This window comes from Ostrinia nubilalis, chromosome 20 (assembly GCF_963855985.1).
Source record: "Ostrinia nubilalis chromosome 20, ilOstNubi1.1, whole genome shotgun sequence".
Taxonomy (NCBI): Eukaryota; Metazoa; Arthropoda; class Insecta; order Lepidoptera; family Crambidae; genus Ostrinia; species Ostrinia nubilalis.
The window spans coordinates 12,054,197-12,080,715 of NC_087107.1; the positions used below are offsets into that span (position 1 = coordinate 12,054,197).

At 37.0% G+C, this 26,519-nt stretch overlaps 1 protein-coding gene and 1 long non-coding RNA gene across 2 annotated transcripts in view; one reads left to right on the forward strand and one right to left on the reverse strand.

Moving 5' to 3' along the window:
* LOC135081905 (nephrin-like) overlaps positions 1–26,519 on the reverse strand; it is a 183,528-nt gene that overhangs the window by 109,114 nt on the left and 47,895 nt on the right. The window contains exon 3 of the mRNA XM_063976686.1: positions 22,616–22,642. Coding sequence (XP_063832756.1) covers positions 22,616–22,642 — 27 coding nt within the window. The remainder of the gene's footprint in view (positions 1–22,615; positions 22,643–26,519) is intronic.
* LOC135081792 (uncharacterized) lies at positions 1,753–4,435 on the forward strand. The gene is made up of 4 exons (XR_010259270.1): positions 1,753–2,008; positions 2,556–2,770; positions 2,948–3,175; positions 3,935–4,435. It is a non-coding gene; the product is annotated as an uncharacterized LOC135081792 (long non-coding RNA).

Genomic DNA, 26,519 nt, shown 5'->3' on the forward strand with positions numbered 1-26,519 from the left:
GAGGTTTAGCTATTTATCCATCGAAGTTAATAAGGGAGAAGACATAAGACTAATTTTATTATTTGCCTGCCGCGACCCGGTTTTTACGAACAATGACGATGACGAACGATGAACCAGTAACGAGGAGCACACTTAGCAATGCTTCCAGGTTGCGCCTCGGTATCAATTAAGTAACATTTTCCGTTAAGTTTACTTTATGGCCAACTAAAGGACTTTTGCCGTCTCCATGGACAAACTCGAAGTATGATAACTACAGTCATTGTCAAAATTTTGCACTGCCATTGCCGCTGGATACCATATATCGCTACTATATTCATAGATAAAAGACTTTCAGTTAATCGTCAAAATTGACATTGTTTTTTAAATAACAACAAATGGTATGAATTTTTAAATGTGATATTTTTATAAAGGTAAGTCCCCAAAACAACATTTGATAGCCTATTTTCTTTCGTTGGCATCTAAGTTCCTGTTTTCTACATATATGTTACTACTACCTATTGGATAAGTAACTAAGAACTTTGTCGTTTATTCCATGTGAACAAAATCCCTAAAAGCCCATTTGTAATAATATTCTTACTAAACACTGCTGAAAAAGGACTAAACTTCTGAGCTATGAACGTATAATCCAGTAGCATTAAGTAGGTAGGTACGTATAGCGACGTTGGAACTTGATATAGAAGTTAGCTGTTTTATATTTTTTTTCACAGCAGAAATCTTTATCTTTGATCTTAATATCTGATCGTACGTATTGTCTTTTAAAATATTACATTTGCCTAAATAAAAATAACCGACCTGCTGCTTATGTAAATTATAATTATTTATAACCCTACTTACAATGCATAACAATCATAATTAGGTATTATTTATAACCCTACTTAACAATGCATAACAATCATAAGATAGTTTGGCGTATAAGTAGGTAGGTAGCATAAAGTTATTAACTTTATGGTAGGTAGGTACTATCTAGGCCGAAGGTGGAAGCGATCGACCCGGAAATATTCTCAACCATCTCAACTATCATAATATGTATTTAGAACAGTCCCTCCTTACCAATGATATTATAGATAATACCATTGCTCCTTACCATCAATGCAATCGAGCAGACAAAGGACATTGATAAAAATCGCCCTAAGATTTTCAAAGACTTAGTATGTACCATAATTTTATGTATATTTTATTTATTTACTTGCAAGTGTCCAAACCTATCGGACAAGTTGCAGTTCGAAAAAATATTTTAAAAGTATTTAAACGAAATCAAAGTCACCGACATATTGACAGAGCAGAGACAGAGATGCGCTTTTTTAATTCGATTTAAGTAAATAATGGTATGATCGATTAGACTAGAGTCTAATCATTAGACCTTTAGACGGGCGCAGATCCGCCGCGCCCGCAGCGCTTCAGTGGATTATTGCATTTTTTTATGTATATTTAATCACATTTATTTACCTACATTTACATATTTACTCTTTTCTTTAAGTGTAGACACTGTTTATGTATAAGTCCACTATTGCATGCCGTGGCAACCTATAATTAAGGCAGCACTTAGATTAAGTTAAATACGTTGTAAATATTGATTGTCTTCCAGTGTATGTCTTGTTGGTTGTCCTATTAAATAAATAAAATAAATATTTATAGCAACACAATGTTTAAAAATAAAATTTTTCAAAAACGATCAATTTAATCGATTATGTCTATTCTAAATGGACATCCCTATTTGTTAGTCAAATTGTCATTCACTCGCATCACCTTTTCTCTCTCACTCACTCTTGCTGTGTTGCTGTCTTGCTTGATCCTTCTTTGTGATTCGTTTGTGTTTTAGCTTTTATTTTCGGAACTTTATTAACTACAAACTTGGCTATTCAAACGGACTCTGATTGATTGCAATAACGACATACTCAGCCTGGGATTTACTGTTTTTGTGTGGCTCGGCCAAGGCTCGGCTGGTGGTTCTATGGTGTTAGAAAATGAGCAACTTAATTATACACAACAATGGGCAGCACCTCGATCGGTAAGTACCTACATATTGCTCTGCAATCTTATGAATAAGTACTAGCCTTGCCAAACTTCTGAATTGCCATTCTCATGGCGGGTTGTCTTGAAATGAATGTTCCGCTATTATCTGTGGTTCAACCCTGGACAGTGTGGACAGCCAGGCCCGATTCGATTGTAAGAAACTAGTCGATGGTACAGCGCAATGGAGGCATGAGCGAAACAACAATTAAGTTGACAATCCAGCTGGTTTTGGTGTAAATCTAAGGAATTATTTACTTTGACACTATCTCCCTGCTCTCAATGAAAGCTTGTTTTGTTTTGTTTTTTGGAACTAAGACTACTAGATTATTATTTTTTGTAACTAAGTTTGTAACACGTCATAATTAATTATTATAACAACAATGCTTATTTACTAAAGCTGTTTAACCCTACCCTCTGACCCAAAATTCTACTAACAGCACATAATATTGAATTATCATTTTTTTTATGGTTTGCGGCTCAATTTATTCAACGCACAGGAGTATGTGTGGCATGGCATGCAATGAATCTATTTATTTTTACAGGTTACAGCTCATGATCTTATATGCACAACATGTTGGACCCAAGCCCAAAATACAACACAAATGCATCTACTTCAAATCTTAGCAGAAAATGTGTGCTTTGCAGTAGAACACTAGAGCCTAGAACACGTTCACATCAGCTCATGTCCCTGAGAACTAACACTCAACATCATATTAACATCAGGAACATAATTGTGGAACGACTAACTCCATTAGAGGTAATGCACGCTAAAGTCCTTATTTAATAAAATGTTATTGGCTATACAATCAGTCTAATTCTTGTAAAGTTATTGGTTTCTGTAAATTAATACTAAAATAAAATAATTTAAGTGCGGGACATTAAAAAACTGATAATTTTTTTAAACTTATTTCTAATTATTATTATTTTTAAACAGGTTACTGCAAATGACTACATCTGTGGGGCTTGTCACTCATTATTGCAAAGAGATACCACACCTACTTCACAAGACTCTCCAGATATGCCAACCGGTGCCCCGGTAGGTCACCAACAAGTTTGTGTTGGATGTGGTTGTTCATTATTGCGAACTTGAAGTCATTGTTTGGATACAGAGAATAATCAAGATATATTAAACATTGTTCGAAATTGGATTCAACCCAGAGAGGTAAGAGCCCTGCCAGTTTTATAATACATAAAAATAATTATGCCGGTTTATTATAATAATAAAAAAGGTTTTTTCCGAATCAGCCTTCCCATCCTTCAACTCCTTCCATTGCTTTCAATCTGCCACTACTCTCATCCATACAGGTTATACAGGGTGGAAACGATAAGTGATCTCACTCGATTATTTCTAAACTACACAAGATATCGAAAAACTGGTTACTCATCCTGAAAGTGCTTCACGAGCTCTTTCTAACGGTATCAGTAAATAGTTACAGAATTAACTGGATCTATCCGAAAATTCAATGTTTTCAGCCTCCATACTAAATGTATGCCAGCCACACAATATTAAAAGTGTTATAGATCACTTATCGTTTCCACCCTGTATAATACAAATAGACTTATATTATTAAAATATTGCAATATTATTACTTACATAATATTAAACATAATTTTTACTATTATAAAGCCAGTTAAAAATTCCCTGAGCCAAATAAACTCAGTAAAGTTTTATTTATACTTCCTGCATAACAACAGACTACTCTTTTAAACTACCACTATTCTCACTCTCAATCCTCGTTCCTCATTCATCCCTTTCGTTTCCTCCATAGACCAATCATTCCTCATCATTCAGCGTTCAAATCATAAATTATCTTTCATCACTCATCTTACTATTCCGTTACACACAAAAGTCGTTAATCCTATATAAATATTGCTCTTCTTATTGTTGAACTGTGAATCTGATGTTTTATTTTATTTTCAGATTCGTCCTTCAGATCTTCTTTGCCATAGATACTATCAGAGAGCACGAATTACTACAGTTGGTGCTTATTTAATGAAGCTGAGGACCGGTGATTCAGATGACAGAATAGCTACATTACTTGGCATTTCAAGGAGTACTCTTACAAAATATGTAATGAAAGCACGCAGTATGATGGAGGAACATTTCGTACCAGCACATTTAGGGTTACAACATATTAGTAGAGAGGAAGTAGCCCAAAAAAACCTTTATGTTCCAGTCTCTTTTCGGGAAGCCAGGAAACGATTTACCACAAAGAAAGGCTATTGTCATCATGGATGGTACATACATACATTTATGTGCAAAAAAGTAGCAATTATGCATACCAAAAAAAAAACTTATTCCCTATACAAATATCGGAATCTCGTTAAACCATTTATGGTACTTTGTTGTGATGGCGACATCATTGATGTATTGGGCCCATATTTAATAGAAAATGTAGAACATGACCATTAATAAATAATAAGTACCTACATACGTATTTTCATTTATACCTACATAACTGCCTACTTACCCTTGGGTCGGAATAAAGATATTTTTGGATTTAAATGTAAGTAAAATATATTAACTTCTTTTTAAAAAATGTTTGGCTTTTCCGTAGGCATTCCTATTTTTCCAATACGCAAAGTTCTATTTGCTGCTATTCATACGGTTTGACAAAGGGGTTCTTTATCGATCTACGATTTAAAGTGTAATTAAGACGTCTCTCCTACATATCTATACCTACTTATAATAAATCTGTAGAGAGGTCAATTCTGTACATGAAATATAATTTTCAAAATAACTATCAGGGGGTGATACTGATGCCAAAAATGCAATCAGTAAAATTTTTGTCTGTCTGTCTGTCCGTCTGTATGTTCCTTATAGAAACAAAAACTACTCGACGGATTTTAACGAAACTTGGTACAATTATTCTTCATACTCCTGGGCAGGTTATAGTATACTTAGGAATTCTCACGGGAACAGGAATTAGCGGGAAAATCCTTTTGTATGAAAAATCTAAACCGCTTAAGTTAGACGCTTTAAATTTCGCACGTAGGTACTTTAGTAAACTAATTCCCACGGGAACGGGAATTCGCATTATTATACATATAATTCTTGACAATAAATAGTTTTATTAGCAACTAGCGGCCGCCCGCGACTTCGTACGCGTGGATCCCGTTTTACCCCCTTCATCTATCTTACGCGGTTTAGATTTTTTCGTTCAAATGTTTTTTCCCGTTCACGTGGGAATTTTGCAATATCCTGTTGTAACTAAGCTTTAAGTTTATTAAGATACCTACATGTCAAATTTCAAGCGTCTAACTAAAGCGGTTTAGATTTTTCATACAAAGGGATTTTCCCACGAATTCCAGTTCCCGTGGGAATTAGTTTACTAAAGTACCTACGTGCGAAATTTAAAGCGTCTAACTTAAGCGGTTTATATTTTTCATACAAAAGGATTTTCCCGCTAATTCCTGTTCCCGTGGGAATTTCTAAGTATACTATAACCTGCCCAGGAGTATGAAGAATAATTGTACCAAGTTTCGTTAAAATCCGTCGAGTAGTTTTTGTTTCTATAAGGAACATACAGACAGACAGACAGACAAAAATTTTACTGATTGCATTTTTGGCATCAGTATCACCCCCTGATAGTTATTTTGAAAATATATTTCATGTACAGAGTTGACCTCTCTACAGATTTATTATAAGTACCTATAGAAGATAGAAAATGGAAATGTACTTCTGTTATGCTAATAACCTCAAAATCTGAAGCATTTTTCCTATTGTAACGAATCTCCCGCTTATCCGTGCTTTAAGTATCTACACTAATATTATAAAGAGGAAAACTTTGTTTGTTTGGTTTGTTGAATAGACTCAAAAACTATTGGACCGTTTTTATTAAATTCTTTCACCATTCGAAAGCTACATTATCCACGAGTAACAGGCTAAATTTTATTTTGGAAAATAATAGGGTTCCGTAAAATATGTAGGTACCTAATGTAGGCCACGCGCGCGAAGCCGCGAGCGAAAAGCTAGTGGAGTATAAGGTGACAATCGTTAAGTACCTAATTTCACATATAAAAATCATTATTTCATTGCTTGGGGGTCTTGGGGCGAACGATGTATGGACGCAGAACAATATCCTTTATTTTCAAATTTAAGCAAAAAGCATTCTGTGGTTATAAAATACCTATGCTTATTTATAAATAAATAATAATAATAAAATAAATAAAAAAACGTTTATTTGGCACAACACAATACAAATTAAAACTTAAAATTAAAATAAAATTGTACCAAACAGGTCCTCGCTCAGCATAAGCCGAGGCACGTAGTACCTCGACACTGATATTCTGCGAGCACCGTTTATAGGTAGAGAGGGCGTCTAGCCTTACAAAAACAAAAACAAACTTATAAAATTTCAAAAAATAAAACAAAAACAGAACACCTACGTAAACACAAAATATTTTCGAAAATATATACCATACATACTATATTAAACGAACATCTTTCTAATTATTTACAATTATTATTTATTATTAGCTACAATTGCACATTATATACGTAATAAATATACCTATAGATCATTATTTTATTCGGATTTTTGCGTCTCAACCAGATGTCTTTTGTATTTAATTTTGAATGATCCAATGTGCGTGCATTCTCTGATGGGTGGAGGGATATTATTCCAACACTTTGATGCTGAATATTTAAAACTGCCCCTAAACGCAGCTGTGTTGTACGTTGGGCACATTAGTCTATCATTCATGCGAGATTTCCGTTTAGTGAATTGTAATTTTTTAAACAAATATGATGGGTTCCCCTCTTTTATAACACCAAAAAGCAAAGTTGCAAAATGTAGCTTGCGTCGTGTTTCCATCTTCATCAAATTATTGCTATTTAGATACGGCGTTATGTGAGATCTACGAGGTATGGCGAAACAAAAACGAGCGCAAGAATTTTGAAGACGTTGAATCACTTTTTTTGTACGGGCTAATAGACACAGTCCAATCAAAGAATCCGCATAGTTCATCTTTGACAGTATGAGCGATTCGCAAAGGTAAATTCGCATCTCTGTGCTCAGGTACTGCCTTACCTGGTATAACACCCTCAGTCTGTAGTAGCACTGCTTAACAACAGCACCAACATGCTTTTCGAATTTCAGACCGCCATCCATCCAGACACCAAGATTCCTAGCTTCATCTACTCGTTCAATGTTGGTGTTCTTCAATTTAATTTCTAAAGCACAATTATTATTGATTTGGTTGACTTGATACTTTGAACCCAAAATCAAGAACTTGGTTTTATCCGGATTCAAAACTAAGTTATTTTCTTCAGACCATTCAGCTATATTTTGGAGTTCTTGGTTAATTTTACATACGGCTTCGCTGGTTTCCGACGGTTTAAAAGAAATATGTATCTGCAGGTCATCTGCGTATAAATGATGTTTAGTATGTACTATTGTTTGTGGCAGGTCAGCAGTATAAATAATGAAGAGTAGAGGTCCGAGTATGGAGCCCTGTGGGACACCTCTGTTTACAGGGGAAGTACTAGATACATGTCTTACACCACTACTAGATATAACTTCTACTTGTTGCGAACGATCGAATAGATAAGTAGAAAACCACTTAAGTGCAATATCATCAAATCCGTAGTATTTAAGTTTTGCGATAAGCAATTGCGTGTTAATAGTGTCGAATGCCCTGGAATAGTCTAATAGCACCAAAGCCGATCCCCGCCCTACATCCTGTCCCGCCAAAATGTCATCGACAACGTCAAGTAAAGCTGTCACCGTACTCCGTCCTTTACGGAAGCCCGACTGCTTCTCTGGTAAGATGTCATTTCTATGTAGGTACTCATTAATTTGTATGTTTACTGCCTTTTCTACTATTTTCGACATAAATGGTAAAATACTAATTGGGCGAAGATCTTTTAGCTGTGTGGGATTACTTGTTTTAGGTAGCGGTTTAACTATCGCGTTTTTCCAAGTATCTGGGAAAGTACCTGTTATAAGGGATTTATTTATGATAGCAGTAATGAGACTCAAAGTACGCGGTAGGGTTAAAAGTATCATGTTAAGCGTTATCCCATCCACACCTTGAGCGTTGGTCGTGATGCTTTTTATAATTTTGAAAACCACTTCCTCATGCACTTTTCCGAATGAAAATACCGAATCGTTGAAACGATGAGAAGAGAAATATGCAAGCTGAGAATCATTAACCCTTTCATCACCGGGGACATTCAAGAAATGGTCATTAATGCGGTCGGGGTCACTTATATCTTCCGGTAAGTCTGCAGCTTCAGTTTTAAAATCTACAACATTTCGTTTAATATTTTTCCAGAGTGTTCGGGGGTCTTTTAAGTTCTTATTTATGCAATATTGATAATACGCAGTTTTTTCACGATAGATGGCCTCGTTGACTAAACGTTTCAGTTCCTTGTAGTAGTTCTTATCACTTTCAAGCTTTGTTTTACGACTTTTGGATTGTGCTTTATTTCTTAATACAATCATGTCTTTTATGGTCTGTGTTATCCACGGGTAGCTTTGCTTCTTTATATAAATCTTCTTGACTGGGGCATGAATATCGAATAGTTCTATGATTTTACTATTAAATGCAGCGACGGTGTCGTTAACAGAGTCAGAAAGTAACTGTTCCCAGGCTATATCATCTACATGCGCATTAAAAAGATCTAAATCGATATCCTTTAACGGCCTATAGGAAATAAATTTAGGCTTCAGTTTCGGCTTTTTTACATTAATTTGATAAGAAATGAATGCGTGAGCACTAAGTTCCGGTATGTGATCCACTACCAAATTGGTTACTTTAATACTACTACAAACTAAATCTAGAAGCGTTTCAGAATGCCCAGTAAAATGCGTTGGCTCTGTCACATATTGAACCAAATTCATACTATTGAGTAAAGCTATAAGTTTCTTTGAGTCCGACTCATCTGTACGCAGCATGTCTATATTGAAATCCCCCATTACAATAACTTGATCAAAAGTTGAAAAATATGTAAGTGACTCCGCCAACGCATCCAGCAGTGTATCCACAGACTGCCAAGGCGGTCGATACATGGTACCCACAGCAATTTTAATGCCCTTTAACTTGATACCGAGCCACATTTGTTCCACTGCGAGGCCGGCGGGGTGGTCCAAAACACGTGCATAAAGACCTCTTTTGAGGTAAAAGCCTACACCTCCACCACGTGATCGTACATCTATAGGGCGTGGTATATGTAATAATGTGTAACCTGGTGGGGTAGGCGCCCGCTTCTCCTCACCATCCCTAAGCCATGTCTCGTTGATAGCCATAACATCCACGTCATGCCTTTCCAATGCCACCAAAAATTCGTCATGGCGGGTACCCAGCGAGCCCGGATTAAGAAGTCCCAATGTAAGGTTTTTGTGAATAATTACGAAGCGGAGAGCATTCGCATATAAAATATCAATATAATTACAATTGTTAAGATACTCCCTCAAAATGGTTACATGGCGCCGACTAAGCTTATATATTATAACAAAAATAGTAACAATGTATGCATAAGATAAATACTGTGGTAATAATTTATGAACATCTATGTAAGTACTAACAACAAACCTCGTGGTTATAAAAATAATATTTTGAGTTTCTTTTAACGTAAAATCTATGTAAATATAAACAAAAATTAAGCAAAGGAAATGAGCGAACGCAAACATTAACCAAAAACTTTGTCAATGTCCAATTCTGAGCGCAGTCGATGGCGTGGCGCGCCATGGTCTTTACGCGCGTATAATTTGCCTTCACGGGTCCACACATACCTCCACTGAGCACGGGTTGCTTCCATACGAGCTTTGTAAAAAAGATTGCGATTTGTAGGAGTTAAGCGTTCATTGACATAAAAAGGCTTAGTAGCTGAACTTAAGCCTAAGCCTGCAGTAGTCACGTCGCGCCGCACCCGCGCCGCCGCGAGCAGCTGGTCCCGCGGGGCGCGCCGCGCCAATCGCGCCACCAGGGGGCGCGGGCGGGGCGGCGCGTCTCCCGCCGCCGCGTGCCGCACGGGGCCAGCTCGCTGCACACTCACAAGGTCCTGTTCCTCCAGTTTAACTCCTAGTTTTTGAGCGACCGTGAGTATGATGTGAGAGCAACCCTCATTTTTCTCCTCAGGTATTCCTGAAATTTCTATGTCGTTACATAGAAGTTCCTGGTCACGCTCGTTCAAGTCCAGTTTCAGGTCTGCAACTGTACGCTCCAGGGCCGCGGTTGCGGGAGAGTTGATGGTGTCTCCGCTCCGTTGTTCGACAGCATCCATCCGGGCCTCCAGTCCGTCTATCCGATGATTGCATACTTCGACGGCGGTGGTGAGGCTATTTAAGGTGCCCCGGAACTCCTGCATCTCCTCGCGAACCGCTCTCATCTCCTCCCGCAGCAGTCTGATTTCAGTGGCGAGTTCAGCAGCCGCCGATGTAGGTGTTGAGATATCTGTGGCGCCCTCTGCCGCGCGGAGTGGAGGAGGGCTCGATGGGGAGGCAGCCGGCGGTCCCGCGTTCATGCGCCTTCGAGTGTTGACGTTGGAGACTTCTGGTTTTACGGGAGTTTTGCTGTTATCCTTTTTAGGCATTTTATTTCTGCATTCGTCACATTTCCAATTATCCTTGTGCAGTTTGGTCATGGTGTTGTAAAAACGCTGCTCACTCACATTGACGCATATGATGTCGTACTTTTTAGAGCATAGACAGCATTTCAAAAATTGGCGAGATGATATAATTTGAAAGCAAGCAGCGCAAGGACCGTAATTTTCCGTTTTAGTCGAAGCCATTTTTCTGTTGTTGGTGTACGTAACGCCCTCTATCGATGCCTAGTGGTAATTCTTAATAGCTTTTAAATGCCTATTCTTCTGTACGCTAGATGGCGGTGATAGTTGCTTTTCACTTTCACTACTCACTAACAGATGGCGCTACGAGTCTTTTAGTGACGAAATACAGTTTGATGGAACATCATTGCAGCACTGTTTGTTTACACATTCAAAATAACGGTTTTTAAATTATGTATCAAAATCCTTGAAAATGTTTGGCGATATCGGTGCTTGATGTTATTACGACACTGATTACGCAGATCACTGATGCTCTTGCAACTAAAAATGTTCTCTATAACCAATTATCAGTTTAATTAGTGTCACTTGGTGTCACTCTGTCCAAATTTAGTTTGTATTGTTATAACACTTTATTACTAGCAGCAATACACTAGATAACACTCACACATGATAGTCAAATATAAACTTCACGATTTAAACTACAATTACGGTAAAAGGTGTGAAAATGTATTTTTAACAAATTTATTATTACGGAGCCAATTGGCACTGTCCTTTACTGCAATTCCAGATTCACCTAGTTTATCAATCACCATGTTAATTCCATGCTTTCTATCCAGTCGACTGCTCTAACGACAAGGGTGGGCAGTCGTTGAGATGACAGCGCGAAAATCGTCGGCATCCACTAATTATGACCCTTATGTACCACTATATTGACAAAGTTCTCCGTCTTCGTACGCGATATTGGAAATTTGGCATCTACCATCGGCTGATCTGACATTAGGCGTAGTCTGGCTTTGATATTCAATTTTCAACTGTACTACCTTGACAATCAGTTCAAAATTGATTACTAGAAAATTATTTGACAGACGATTTCTACTCTCGACAAATGCATTTGAATTAGCCCACTGGCAGTGTTGCCAGAAGGTTACTTTTGTAACCTTTTAGGTTACTTTTGAACTGCATTGGTTACTTTTAGGTTACACTAATGAAAAGGTTACTTTTAGGTTACTTTTCAGAAATTGTAGAATTAACTTTTACAGGTTATTCAGTAAAAAATATTAATAGTGACAATTTAAAAATTATGTCATAAACTGCATTTAAACATGAATTTGATTTATTATTTGTTAAAAAAATGAGGTTTAGCGAATGTTTTTTAAATCAATCCATGAAACGTTTTTATACGACCGGTCACTTTTCGGTCTTCATGGGCAATTAGGTAAACGATTGATGATCAATTGTATAGCCTGACCAGGAACATAAAAACCCTGGCACAGAGGCGCGTCAATTGCATTTGATAGTGCAACACTGAGTACAGTCGTACCTGTGTTAAATTAATAGGCTAACTTTATGTATCAGGATTCAGGATTACGGGCTAATTTGATATTTTTATAAATTAACGAAAAAATATTATTATAGGTAACCTGGTTTAAATAAATTAAATGAAACCATCAATCGAACTAGTAGGATTTATTTTATTATTCATCAATAATCAAACTCAGAACTTGAATATTCAACTGCAATGTTTGCTCATGAACGCTTCAAACTCGGTACTTCTTTCCCAATTCCATAAAATTCAACACTTAGAAAGTGACAAAAATTTTTAAAATAGGTAGTTGAAACAAACCACAGCTAATTTTCATAGTGGACTGTACTATGTGATAAACATGTCAGTAAATTTGACAACCTTTGTTGGAAACATTATTCAATGAAAATATTGTCCGAACCCTTATTATTTCTCTTCGACAAATACTTTAACACATTGTGAACCACTTTTCTTTCACGACTATAAAAAGATTTTAGCAATTTAATTCACAAAATCAATTGCGCACATTTAAAATAAAGTTTGTTTACACTTTGACAGCAATAGACTGACATGCAAGGTGACATGTCAATGAAGTTTTCAGTTACTGTTGCCATTAAAAGAAATTAGTACCATTAGTTTTCCGCAACATGGCGAGGGTTTTTATGTTCCTGGTCAGGCTATATTCATTTTCCATCCATGGACAACCTTACACAATCGCTCCGCCCCCCGCCCCCCCCCCCGCCCCCCCGCCCCCCGTAGGAAGGTTACTTTTTATTCAAAAAGGTTACATTTTTTTATATTTATGGTAATTTCTGACAAGACCCGACTGGCAACACTGCCCACTGGCTACACAGGAGTTGCAGCGGTGGGAACGAGAGGTGGGAATAGTCCCGTATATAAATTCAATACTATACTTATACCTAATTACTCGTAGTCGTAACATTGTTGTTATTAATACTAATCTCCTTATATTTATTTCCGGATAATTATCCAATTCCCCAACGAATTGTTATATCATTAGTATCCGATATCACATATTTATCAACAAACACTGTCGTTGAGGAAGAAAACTAATTAGTTACATGATATTGACTACAAAAATAAGTAGCAAGAATAATAACATAATTACGGTTTGATCGAAACTAATAAATACAAAACGGCTGACTAGCCAAACTAATCCATACGAATGTGGGGGATAAACACATAGTAGAGACAGGCTCAGTAGGTTTACCTTGCTCAAAAACTGTGAACCACAGAACACAAAAAGAAGGTGAATGTCCCAAGGTGTCATTTGTTACTCACAAAGCGTAGTGTAATTTCGACAGCGTATGCACATATTAAACGTCACATACTTGGCTTAAACTCGCAATTTAGAAGCCTTTTTGTACTTTCCACTCACTAAAAACTTAGGTATGTGGCACACAGTGATTATGGCTTAAAGTAAATGGCGATAAAAGGGTTTTCTGCCCAAAAGGTACTATCTGAAATAAATATGTTTGTCTGTTATAAATAAATAAAGAATAAATCTACAATTAATGTTTACAAATTAGGTGTGGACTTCCTCTATTAGGTATGTAAGCGTATGACTAAAAACTTGGTTGTATGTGTCATGTGTGTCAAATGATATTCATCAGAATACGGATACTGTGAGTGTTGTGTGTCATGGTAACATCACTAGTGGTAGTGTAACAATGAGGGTAGTTGAAAATCTTCAAGCCCGCCCGAACGGACGACGCCGCTAACCGCCAGTCTGCTTGGGACCACAGCTGCAGCATCGCAGCCGAAACGTCAAGCCGTGAGTACATAATGTAACTCATTAATAAACGTCGCGTTTAGACCCGTCTCCTACAAATTGATATTCATCAGATTTAGATCAGATGCATCGCGTAAAACCTACAAAGTTAATTTACAAGACTGACAAGCAATTGTTTTTTATCCACAACGAGGAAATATTTGGTCTACATCTCACTCACCTGATGGAAAGTGAAGATCAGGCCGATTAAGGAAGATTGCTTGATTTTGTGACCCTTCTGTTCCAATTTTAGTTATGACAAACATATTTGTATGGGCAAAAGCAGAAAATGTCCGTTCTTTATTATCTTATTACTAAGGGTCTAGCCGAAGTTTTGCTTGAGGGATGTGGACCATATGTGGTGGTAATAGAGGCCAGGGTGCGGTGAGGATGTGGTAATCATAATAATGAACCCGTTATCGGGACAATGTCTTGGGACAACTCTGCCATGAGAATGGGGACACTTTGCACTCTGGTTATTATTACACACAACAGGTTTTCAAAATATGCTTCTGAAGATTTTTACTAAATATAAGGGTACTGCTACTATTACGGCTTTGTGTAATAGTTTTTATCCTTAAGTTTAAATGAGATAATTTTAACAAGGGGTAAGACACGCTTTATTTCAGACGTCTTTTCTCTAGGTGCCTGATGGAAAGTTATGATCAGACCGAGGGTGGAAACGAGCTTCACCCGGTGTCAAGGACAGGAATTAAAAAGAAATTGAAACAAAATAAAGATGTCAGACTTTCGAACAAACGCAATACGGCTTTTTATTTTTGCTCTTTTCGTAACAAATTTATGAAGAGAATCACCCGGAAGTCGGAACTCTCGAGCACTCAGAGGAATATTGTTAACACAATAATGGTGTAAGTAAACAGGCACAGCGTTGTTTATGGTTAGAGACTTAGGTAAGATGATGGTAGCTCGCCAGGCGGAACTAGGACAAGTCCAACCACCAGAAAATTGCCTCCACTGGGAATTGAAACTGGGAATTGACTTCTGGTTCTCATAACCTTAAATATTAGTAAATTATTCGCAAAAAAAATTGTAAACGTACTACCAAGCGTCTGCCTGATTTAAATATTCGAAACGTAATCGGTATTTGCACCTTGTTTAAACTAACCCACATTTTCTCCCCCACAAAACTCAGCTAACTGAACATAAACATTTCACATCCGAAAGCACAGGCTGACGGTCCCACTGGACCCCATTTCAACCCCAGGCCGGTTCAACCCAGTTTGTACCCACATAAGTTCCCATCCGCCCCCGGGACTGGCGTGGCTAAAGTTAAAAACGCGCCGGTAATCTGCCAAAACCCGTCTGATTGAGCGTGCTGAAATAATTTCTATATGGCAACCTTGAATAGGGCTGCGCGAAATAGTGACATGTATTTCTGTACCTTTAGACTTACGCCCGTATTCACAAACATTACTATGAGGTCTCACAGTGGGCGTGGACGTACAGGGTCACTCACAAAAAAAAGGAAATCACAGAGCTCTATTCAACTCTGTGCGTTGGAATTGCTGCTTCACTTAAGCAATTTTTGAATACGGGCGTTATGCTATATAGGTTGCACCATCGCACATTAATTTTGACAAACGTCAAGTCTGTCAAACTGCATAGAAAAACTCCTGTTAAAATAATAGGTATAGTAATAAGTCAACTGAGGCTTAATTTTCAGTTTCTCCTTGGTCCAGTACTAAGACAGTGAGACTTTGATCTTAGTTTTTCCAAACCCACAGAGAAAGAGAAGAAACTCTTAACAATTTATGAATTTACTTTGTTTTAGTTAAATACCTATTATAATAATATTTTGCACTTCTACTTTAAGGAAAAGTCATGAAAGACAAGAAAGATATAATATCTTTTGCAATTATAGTTACTTTTCAAGAGCGACTTTACATACCCTCATATAATTTTATACCCTTCCACTTCTACCACTATATTTTGAATAAATTAACCAGTGTCAGCCTTCAAAACAAACCATTATCTTCCCACAAGGAAGCAATAAAGATCCCTTGAAAAATGACATCACATGGTGTAAGAATTTAAATAACAATTCCTAAAAATGTCCCCTCAACCCTAACGCTCGCGTGCCGTGTTTTTTTCATTGTAATCATTTAATGTGTGCCCGCGATTGTTTCCGTGTCCTTGGGTCGAAAGGGCCCATTCAGGGGCTCCACCCGGGTTTATTGCTCAATGGGATAATTATGTAATGTCTAATTATTAAATTTCGACCTTCCAAAGGTCACATGAGGTGTTGGGACGGAAATAAAAGGGAAATATAAACCCATGATTTGTGGGTTCTGTTATTTTGGCTCGATTTATTTTTGCTTACAATCAAGGAATTATTTATGAATGTCCATTCCCTTTTCCAATGGTAGCAATATCGAAATATCAAAAGAAATATCCATATTCTGTTCAGCAGATCAGCATTGAACTATTGTCGATTCTGAAATAAGAAGATCCGTAAGAGAACCAAAGTAACTGTCAAACTCAAGTGACAGTGGGCGGTAGAACTGATGGCCGTTGGGACTAAGATGTTTTTTTATGGTATGCCATTGCGTTGGGGTAGAAATAATATGTCATAGGTGAACCGATGCAACGATCTGTGTGCTTAACATGAGTTTACGTTAGTTGTGCTTGCTAGCGACTACGTAAAAAAAATCATTAAATGAATGACAAATTGTACAACGCTCCTAGCGGCTACTTTCAGGAACTAAAACCTTCATAGATTTTTTGACGCAGTCGCTAGCGAGCACACCTAACGTAAACTCATGGTAAGCACACTGGTCTCATTCAACGATTTCCAGAGTCAAGACTCTACCCGTTTAGACCCGAGTGTCGAGTCAACAGCCGTCAGGACTTCAAACGGAACGGAAGCGAGTCGTGCGCACGAGTGCACTGCCTCGGGAGCTTTGGGAGCTTTCCCCGAAATTGTGTCGGTAAAGCTTGGAATGTTAATTAAAAGCTTAGCGCTAATCGTGTGTGATTTGTCAAAGTGTTGGTGGTGATGTTTTAGTTACTTTTAGGGAAACAGTGAAGGAGGAACTTGTATTAATATGTAAGTCTAGATATTAGCACGTCACTACCTTGTTTAATATTACACGCAATCTTGTATACCCATTCTTATAATACACCATACAAGAATGCATGGTAAATTCAGTGAACTGCTCCTGAATCGAATGTACCTACTACTACTATTTCTATTTATATATTAACCGGCAGACAGTGGTGACTGAGTTTGTTGCGGCGCTTCTTCTCAGCACTTGCCAAATGTTGGTCTCGAAGCACTGGTAGGGTAAAAAGATTATGAGACATGTAGAGGCTCCTTAAGAGCAAAATGACGATTTGTAAGAACTATTTATTAGTCTAAACAAATAAAGAAATTTTGACTTTGACTTTTGACTTTGAATTATTTATATTACTTCCTATCAAACAGACGAGCTTAATTTAGAAAGAGTTTAAATTTGTAAAGCAGGACGATCACATAGGTTCCAAGCAGATTTTAAATACAAGTATTATTAAAGACCTAGGTCTTTAAAAAAACTAAGATCAGCACTCATTGTGGGATCCAAAATCGATGTCTTTGTAGTACAATGCCTGTAGACAATTGCATTCGTGATCGCATCGTTACGACTTTTTCAAACTTCACTGTATCTTGGACACTGGTTGTTTTACCCCCCTAGCCCCTATTCTACTTCAGTTTTCATTCTAAGTACCTAAATTTATTAAAATTGGTTCAGCAGTTTGAGCATGCTAGTTCAACAAACATAAGCTTTAATTTTCATAATAGGACTTTGAAATTAACAACGAGGTTTCTTATTAATCAAACTTCTTTCACTAATTATTAACCTCGAAACTGAATAAGTTAGCAGTTTTGTTCTACTGTTAATTTTGTGTTAGAGCACGCCTCCATGATATTTCTATTGAAATGGTAATAAAATTAATATTTTCTTAGAAAGCACAAACTTTGCGCGTATCAAATATTAAAATAAGGAAGAAAGGCTTGGGCATTGAATGAGTTAAAATATTTTTGCGACACTGAATGTTTTCTGCGGTCAGTTTTTTCTATGCATAACAAGGCAGATATTTGACACAATCGCACCTGGTGCTAAGTTTTTTTTTTTTTTATGTAGTAGGAGGCAAACGAGCAGACGGATCACCTGATGGTAAGTGATTACCGTCGCCCATAGACACCCGCAGACCCAGGGGCGTTACAGGTGCGTTGCCGGCCTTTAAGGTAAAGATACGCTCTCCTCTTGAAAGCTTGCAGGTGAAAGTGGGAGTAGTCAAGTTAAAGTGAACGCACCTCCACGAATCACCTCCTTGTGTTTTGTTCCGAGTGATCTTAAGAACTGAATGTGTAAGTATGTATCTATGGTATCAATTTAAAGTACACAATATTACCTTTGAAATGGTACCATTATTATTATTTATATTCTACTAGCTGACCCGGCGAACTCTGTTCCGCCTTAAAGGCAATAAATAAGCCATCGCAATTTTTCCTTATTTGCTCACCGTTTAGACCTACCCTGGACAAACATTTTAAAACCAAAATCAGCTCAATCGGCCCAGCCGTTCTCGAGTTTTAATCAGACTAACGAACAACAATTCATTTTTATTTATATGTATAGATTAGTCATTTAGTTCTTATGATCGCTTGAAACAAATAGGGTGATTCCATACTTTTGCTCGCCAGTGTAGTTAAAAATTTTACTTTTTGTATATTTTTTTTAGAATTAGTTTTTTTAAGGTAGCCCGCGGCTTCACCCGCTTCATTCCACGATCAAAAGGATCAAAAGCATTTCTCTATTCCTGACTGGAACATGGGATCCCGTACAAATTATTATCACATATTTCACTGCGTTCTACTTTTCCTTTTGCGATAAAATATTGGCCTTTTCGAAGATCCAATGAAGGTAGATACTCGTGTCTAAATTTCAAAATGTGCAAATATTGATTCTGTGATTTAAGCTAGAAACACAAATACATACATAAATCTACAGATAGAGTTATTTTCGCAATTATGATATGTTTAGGTTCATTCATCATCATTTCAGGTAATGGTAGTCCATTGCTGGACTTAGCCTCCAGGACCAAGGCACTAAATAAAACACGATCTCTCGTTTTTGTCATCCAGCCTCTGCCAGCTTCTTCTGAGCATCGTCAGTCCATCGAGTAGGTGGACATCCTGCGCTACGTTTGTTAAGATTATTATCTGCATTTGAGTACTCTTTCAGGTCACATTTGGTCGGTTTTCCGACAATATGGACGATCCATTGCCACTTGAGCTTGTTGGATATAAGCACAGATAAGTATGGATTCAATAAACCATCGAATGCTATAAACCTTACGTAGTTCTACAAAATAAAAGAACTAGTCATAGCAAATCAACTTAACATCCATACAAAATGGCACTCATTTTTCTATACTTGTCTTATTTAGAGTGTATTCCAGGAAGATTTTTCTAAATGCCCACGGGAACGGGCAAAAACGGGAACAAACTATTGAAATCCCGCCCGCCGCTAGCGGCAATATGATATAAAAATGAGATTTTATTTCCCCATTGTTGAACGGACGATGTTGGTCAAAGAACGGATTGTGGAGTGACCCAGGGCATGAATGAATGAATGTAGTATATTCGTATACTATTAAATCATCTGCAAGTATAAAATACAAGTGTATTGTCACTTGTGTGGTTGAAAATCACTTCATAGTTACGCGTGACTTGTTTTTAAATGTATTCGTGAGTTCTAGAAACATTTTAATGACCCAGAACAAACTTTGGAAAATCGTAAGTATGACATTTTTTACATAAAAACCTCTATAGGATACAACAGACGCCTAAAAGGGCAAAGCCGCAGGCAGATACTACTAGATAACTATACAGGGTGTTAGGTAAATGGGTATATGAGCCGACACTAGCCCATGTTAACATGGGCATATAAATGATATGGTGAAGTCAGAAAATTTATATCTTCATTTTAATTATTTTGATTTTCATAGAAATTGGATTTCATAAAATTTATTTTGTATGAAAATTAAAAAAAATTAAATGATAATATCAAATTTCTGACTTCACCATACCATTTATATGCACATGTTAACATGGGCTAGTGTCGGCTCATATACCCATTTACCTAACACCCTGTATAGATAAATTCGTAAAAAGATTGTTCACAATCTTCTATCTTCAGATAGAAGAACTGTATTGTTATTTATAAGCAACAACTTTTGAACTGATCATGATTTACAGCATTTACAAAGAAAAAATAATGTTCTGCTATAATTATAAGGACTTTGTTAAAATTAAGGTGAAGATATTTCAAGACAGCAGTTTCAAGATTTACATGAAACGCCATAGAAATAAACTTTGGGTATCCTATTTAGGAATTCCCTTCATAGGACTCTATTAACTGTAACTCTTAAAATTTATCATCATCAAGTAGCTATTCAAAGACGTCTAATCATTTAATGTACCTACCAATATCAGATTGTATGTCGACCTTTATCCCATAATAACTCCAAGCCCCAACATGACCGAACCAAAATTGAATTACGAAATTAATTGAATAAAAGACGATATACTCGCGCTAATGATTCAAGTTAAATCTCATTATAATTTAATGCTAATCAACTCAAAATCTAATCCCGAGAAGCCAAATGTGACCTTATGACGTATTAATAAGGTCACTTATGATTTATACACCAATCACGCTAGCTGAATCTAAAATTAACAAATGCCGATCTAGCGTCGTTGTTCTTTGATCCTGAAAATTTCGCGTATTATTATTATCATTTTGAACTTTGAGTGTAACAAGACGAGGTTGTGTATTGACTGACTTTATATTGAAATGGAACTGTTCATTCTCCTCAAACAAACTACCCTACCTTGTTAATAATGTAACATTTTTATGCTCAAACCACTAAATCGATTTAGATCAAATTTCCGAAAATGAAAAATTGTAGAGACGTTTGTTGAGATAGTTACGTTATTTATGACCGTTTCTATCGCGATAAAATCTGTGACAGACTTGAATTTTAGCTAAAAGCTAGTTCAAAATTCAGGTTGTTCTTAGACCGTTCAAAATATCTATGACAGTGCCTGAAATTAACTGAAAACTTGCCTTTATATCAAAAGTGTATACAAAATACAACCCTCCCCAGCCTATTTATCAGTATGCAGATAACCTGCTCATATTAAAGCACCCTTTGGCTTGAAGTGACCAAATGCATGATAAAATCATCGCTCGTGTCCATAGTGATGTGACGAGGGGAAAATAAATCTACCTTTATAATAAACTGTCCTGCTTCATAATTTCAGCCACAAGACGTCCACTGCTGAACATAGGCCTCTCCCAATGATTTCCAGATTGATCGGTTGGTAGCGGCCTGAATCCAGTACCTTCCTGCTACCTTTATGAGGTCGTGTGTCCACAGTTCTACCTCATATCCTACACTGAAAAAGATGTTTGGTTACAGCTTATACGAAAAAAGTGACTGGCGAACTAAGTGTTAACTATAACCAAACCGAGTCTAAGGCTGGGTTGCACCACCCAACTTTTACCATAACTTTGACGATAACCGGTGCTTTTTGTATGGATTTTGACAGATTTTTGACGTTTGTCAAAGTTAAAGTAAGATATTTATGGTGCAACCCAGCCTAACTCACTACATAATTATTTGTTTAATTGACATAACATTTTGTTCCTCATAATCAAAGTGTTCGGTGGTCACTTTTGTTGTGTAAGCAGTAACCAAAAATTTTTTTTAGTGTACTATTATTATAAATCCTTCCCACTTGTAATAAAAATTATGAATGAGAAAGTTTGTGAGGATTGATAGATGAATGTTTGTTACTCTTTCACGCAAATGTACCTACTAAACGGATTTTGATGAGACTTTACAATATTATTATTGTTGATACATAAGAATAACATAGGCTATAATCTAAAACCTGCGAATAAAAATTCCCAGTCCAGTTAATGATAGGAAAACACCCCCGAAGTTGACTTCAGGGAATTCACGGTCGAGGGTGACATCCCTAATAAAATCATTGCGGCGTCGGGGCACCGTCGCGCACGCAGATTAAACTGCAAACCACTTGAGTATGGAAATGAAGGTCGTATCACTGGCGGGATGATAAAACAGCGGGGGTTGTGCCAAATATTTACTACGTGGTTGTGGTGCAAGTGAGAAGAGAATCAAGGGAATATACATATCTGTATCCACGAGTACTTGAAAAAGAAGCTGACAAAGGTGACTTATGCCCGTTTTCACCATCAATCCCTAATTTTTAAGTGAACATAGGGAAGGAATTTTATTTTCACTTAAAAATTTGAGATTGATCGTGATAACGGGCATGAGTTTCTTTCGCCAATTCTTCGCAGCACTAGCCTGTATGTTGTCCCAAAGTGGTGGTAGCAAGCTATATTTAGAACGTGTACAAGCGCCATGGAAAGGGGCCTAAAGAACCACTGAACGCCAGACCTATGTTATTTAAAGCTGAAAGTTTGTCAGCGCATGCTCCCAACATAGGTAAGAACGTTGACTATTATGAAGATTGGGTTACCTGGCTACCGTAAAATACTTGTCTGGCAAGGGATTGGAACAGTCAAAACTATCTGGCTGATGAAGAGATACTTAACATCTAATTATCTTACAAATATTTATATCCGTTGTCGCCGGACAATGACTGAAAAACTAAGTTAAACTAACTTTGACTAGATGGCGCAGTTTAAAATGTACAAGGATATTTATTTAAACTTACCGTCTGGTGAACCGTGGGCATGTTTACCTGCAACAAAATAATTAATAAATTAAAATTTTAAATGCTCAGCACCAGCCCATATTATTATGTTCTCATGAAGTGGTGGCACAAGCTATATTTGGGACGTGTTTAAGCGTCCTGGAAAGAGCTTAAGTAGAATAAACTATTAATTTGATTTGACTTGATTTTAAAATCTAAAGTTCTTAGAGACTTAACGTGACTTCCACTCGGCATGGGGCACACTGAAAACCAGCGTCGTGGCCTTCCCCACCGTGTGCCACGGCATATGCTGAGTGGAGTTCCATTGCGATGGGCATCGCTGTTGCGACAGGGTAGCACTGCTCAGTTTACTTTTTATTTCCTTGTAATATTTGTTTTATGTGCTATTTCTGCTTTTTTTCTACCTTCTTTGCCCCTAAGTGATGTTCATCGTAATAAATGTTTCTTTTTTTCTTACCGACCCGCCAACCTCCTGTGATTTACCCCAAAAATAAGGTGCCGGAAAAATGTGAGCGGTAAAATTGAGGTTATAATTTATGTTCATATCTTGGGCTGGCTGTTTACCCTTTACAAATTAGACAATGAACGAGCCAGTCATTTGTTCTTCCATGGCGTCATGTGACTTCGAAACACAAACGATTCTGTTTGGGTGTAATGGGACAATGGAACAGATAACATTTGTAAATACGTAGGAAGATAATACTGGAGTTATTTATACAAATACCAATTTCCATCTATAATTTAATATTATAAATGCGAAAGTAACTTTGTCTGTCTGTCTGTCTTGCTTTCACGCCTAAAACACTGAACCGATTTTAATTAAATTTGGCATAGAGATAGTTTGAGTCCTGGGAAAGGACGTAGGATAGTTTTATCCCGGTTTTTGAAACAGCGACGCGCGCGATAAAGATTTTTTGTGACAGACACACAAAATTCCACGCGGGCGAAGCCGCGAGAGGCCGCTAGTGTATACATAAAAATAAGAATTGTTTAAAGTATTGCAAAAGTAGAGAACGTCTGGACCATTTGAATTAGTAAATAAAGATTTTAAGCTTTCGCGTTCCATTACAATTAAAATAAAGCAAAGATCTTTAGGCCCGCCCGAATCGCAATTCTCTATTTAGATTTTAATAATATTTCAATTATGGTTAATCTGCATTATTTTTTTACATTTTTAATTTTCATGTCGAAGGTATGTTTTATTTGTACATTAAGGATCAGATAATTAAACCTCGGACTTTACACACAGGTTTAAAATATAGAGTCACACTCATACTCATCATTTTAAAAAGTTTTAAAAAGCTTTAACCCCGTTTTCACCATCAGTCCCTATTTTTTAAGTGGGGTCACTTAAAAATTAAGGATTGATTCGAACCCTTATGATAAATTGGAAAACACTAAAATGTAATTTATAAACTAAAAGGACAAGACTTTTATAACAAATTTCTAAATAATCGATTAATTAAAAAGAAAATTACAAAGTGATTAAGAAACTTGTATAGTAATATCTCTTTCGAAATTTTAGACTGTAGATCTATTTTTCATTAATGTTGGTTCATTAGCCATAAATTATGAATATTTTGTTAAGTTACTTAAACGAAGACTAGATAAGTCGATAACGTAATACATTTTTCAAAAAATACCTATGTCATGAAAAAGATGTAAGGCCCCCAGAAGTATTAGAGCTAGAAAAACAGACGCTACGATGTATTATATTCTTATCTCTGTTTGATTGACTGTGCATGTACATTTAGAAGCTCATGATCATCATCATCATCATCATCATCATCATCATCATCATCATCATCATTTCAGCCACAGGAAATCCACTGCTGAACATAGGCATCCCTCAATGATATCCTGAATGGCCGGATGGTAGCGGCCTGCATTCAGCGCATTCCTGCAACCTTTAATCTATCCACCTTGTGATGAAGAAACATCTAAAACAAAAGAACGAAAATGCAAACTTCGATAAATAAATTAAACAAGTATGTCAAGATACCAAAAAGCAATAAAAACGAAACATAGTTCATTTTAAAAACCGCACACTGGCGATCTCGGAGCCTTCGTAATAAACAGCAAAAAGTAGGAACACGGCAATAATCTGGAGCTGTGTCACCATCACTCATGCGATAATGTTTGCATTCCGCCCATAAAATGCTGCCCTGTTTCTGAGTAGGGTTGGGAAACTTATCGATAATGTGACCTGAAAAATTTACATACAGTCCGGTATTTAATAGTCCGGAACACGGAACTTTTATCCAAAAGCGTTAAGTTTCTTAACTATATGAATTATGATATTATGAACTACATAAAGGGCTGATTTTTCAATCGCTGGTTAACTTTTAACTGAAGAATAAGTTTGCACATTGACAGCTTCAGTATGGGAAATATGTCAAAATGACAATTTTATTCTTTTGTTAAAAGATATCCGACGGTGGAAAAATCAGCCCTTAGTGATTGAAAAATAACTCATAGTCTAAGAGACCAAACGCCCGTGTGGCATCTCTCTTAAGCCGCGGGTGGATTTTTGACACACAATGTTTGTGGAGTCTATCCCGAAGGAGTTAAAATATTAAATCACCATTCACGTGATGGAAGTCCCTACGGATCGCTTGAAAAAACATACAACATAACACATCTGCTGCTGTAAATATGCTGCTCGCTTCAGGTAAAATATTAAATGCCTATTGAAATCACTAATTTACCAAACATTTTTCAAACTCAAAAACTAAGAAAATTCGAATTTTCATTATTCATTAGCCTCATTGCATTTTGAAATTGGCTTCTGCTTAATTGAAAATGTGTAGTATGAATAAATAAATTGTCTGAAAAGACGTTACATGCCTAGAATATAAGCAACACTTTTAGGAGTAGGACAGCATCGTTGTGTTCCGGCTGTTCCTCTGTGGTTAAATACTCAGGGTGAAGTTCGTTTCCACCTTCGGTTTCGGCTTGATGATCACTCTCTATGAGGTGAGATGATCAAGCCGAAGCTGACATTCCTCGTTGTGGATTTAAAAAAAATACTTAGTTATAAGGGTGTTTCCAAATAATAAAAATTACGTGACATGGAATTTATCTGGATTGGAACCCCCAAGGAAAACGCAAACGTGGTCGCCCCAAGTAAACTTGGCGGCGCACTGTGGCAGACGAGGCGAAGAAGATCGGCAAGACTTGGAGCGAGATCAAACGTAAAGCTCAAGACCGAACGCGATGGAGGACTGTTGTGGACGCCCTCTTCCCCACATAGGAACTTAAGTCAAGTAAGTCACGTGACATGGAATTAAGTTAAAATATGTAGTAAGACACGGGTCTTAACGCGACGTTTATTAATGAGTTACAATAAATAGTTTAGTTGAAATGGAACGCGAAAGTTGAAAATCTTATGGAATTAAGTTCATAGCAAAATTATAATCATATCTTAGACACTGTCCCATCCCTACTGTGCAATGATTTGTACACAGACACACCCGTTCAAATGCACCGCTATTCCAATGCTGGCAAGGTTGAATTTCTCAATGTTGTGCAGCGTGCTTATTTCTCAAAGGATTGCGAGACGCTGGTAATTCGTTTAGACCGATATAGATGCACTTCAGAGCTAAGTGGCGATGTGACATCTGCTGTTTTTGCTGTACGGATCCGGATCAATTATTCAGGAGCTCACAACATAAGTTTATTTTAGTAGGCTCATTGAAAAGCACAATTTTATACCACGTGAAAGTTGACATAGCAAAATGATAATTAAGTTATGAAGATACTTTTTTATTTCACTCCTTTTATTGTCAACTAGCGGCCTCCTGCGACTTCGTACGCGTTGATCCCGTTTTACCTACCCCCTTAGGGGTGGAGTTCCGTAAAATATTTTCTAAGCAGATGCCTACGTCATAACATCTACCTGCAT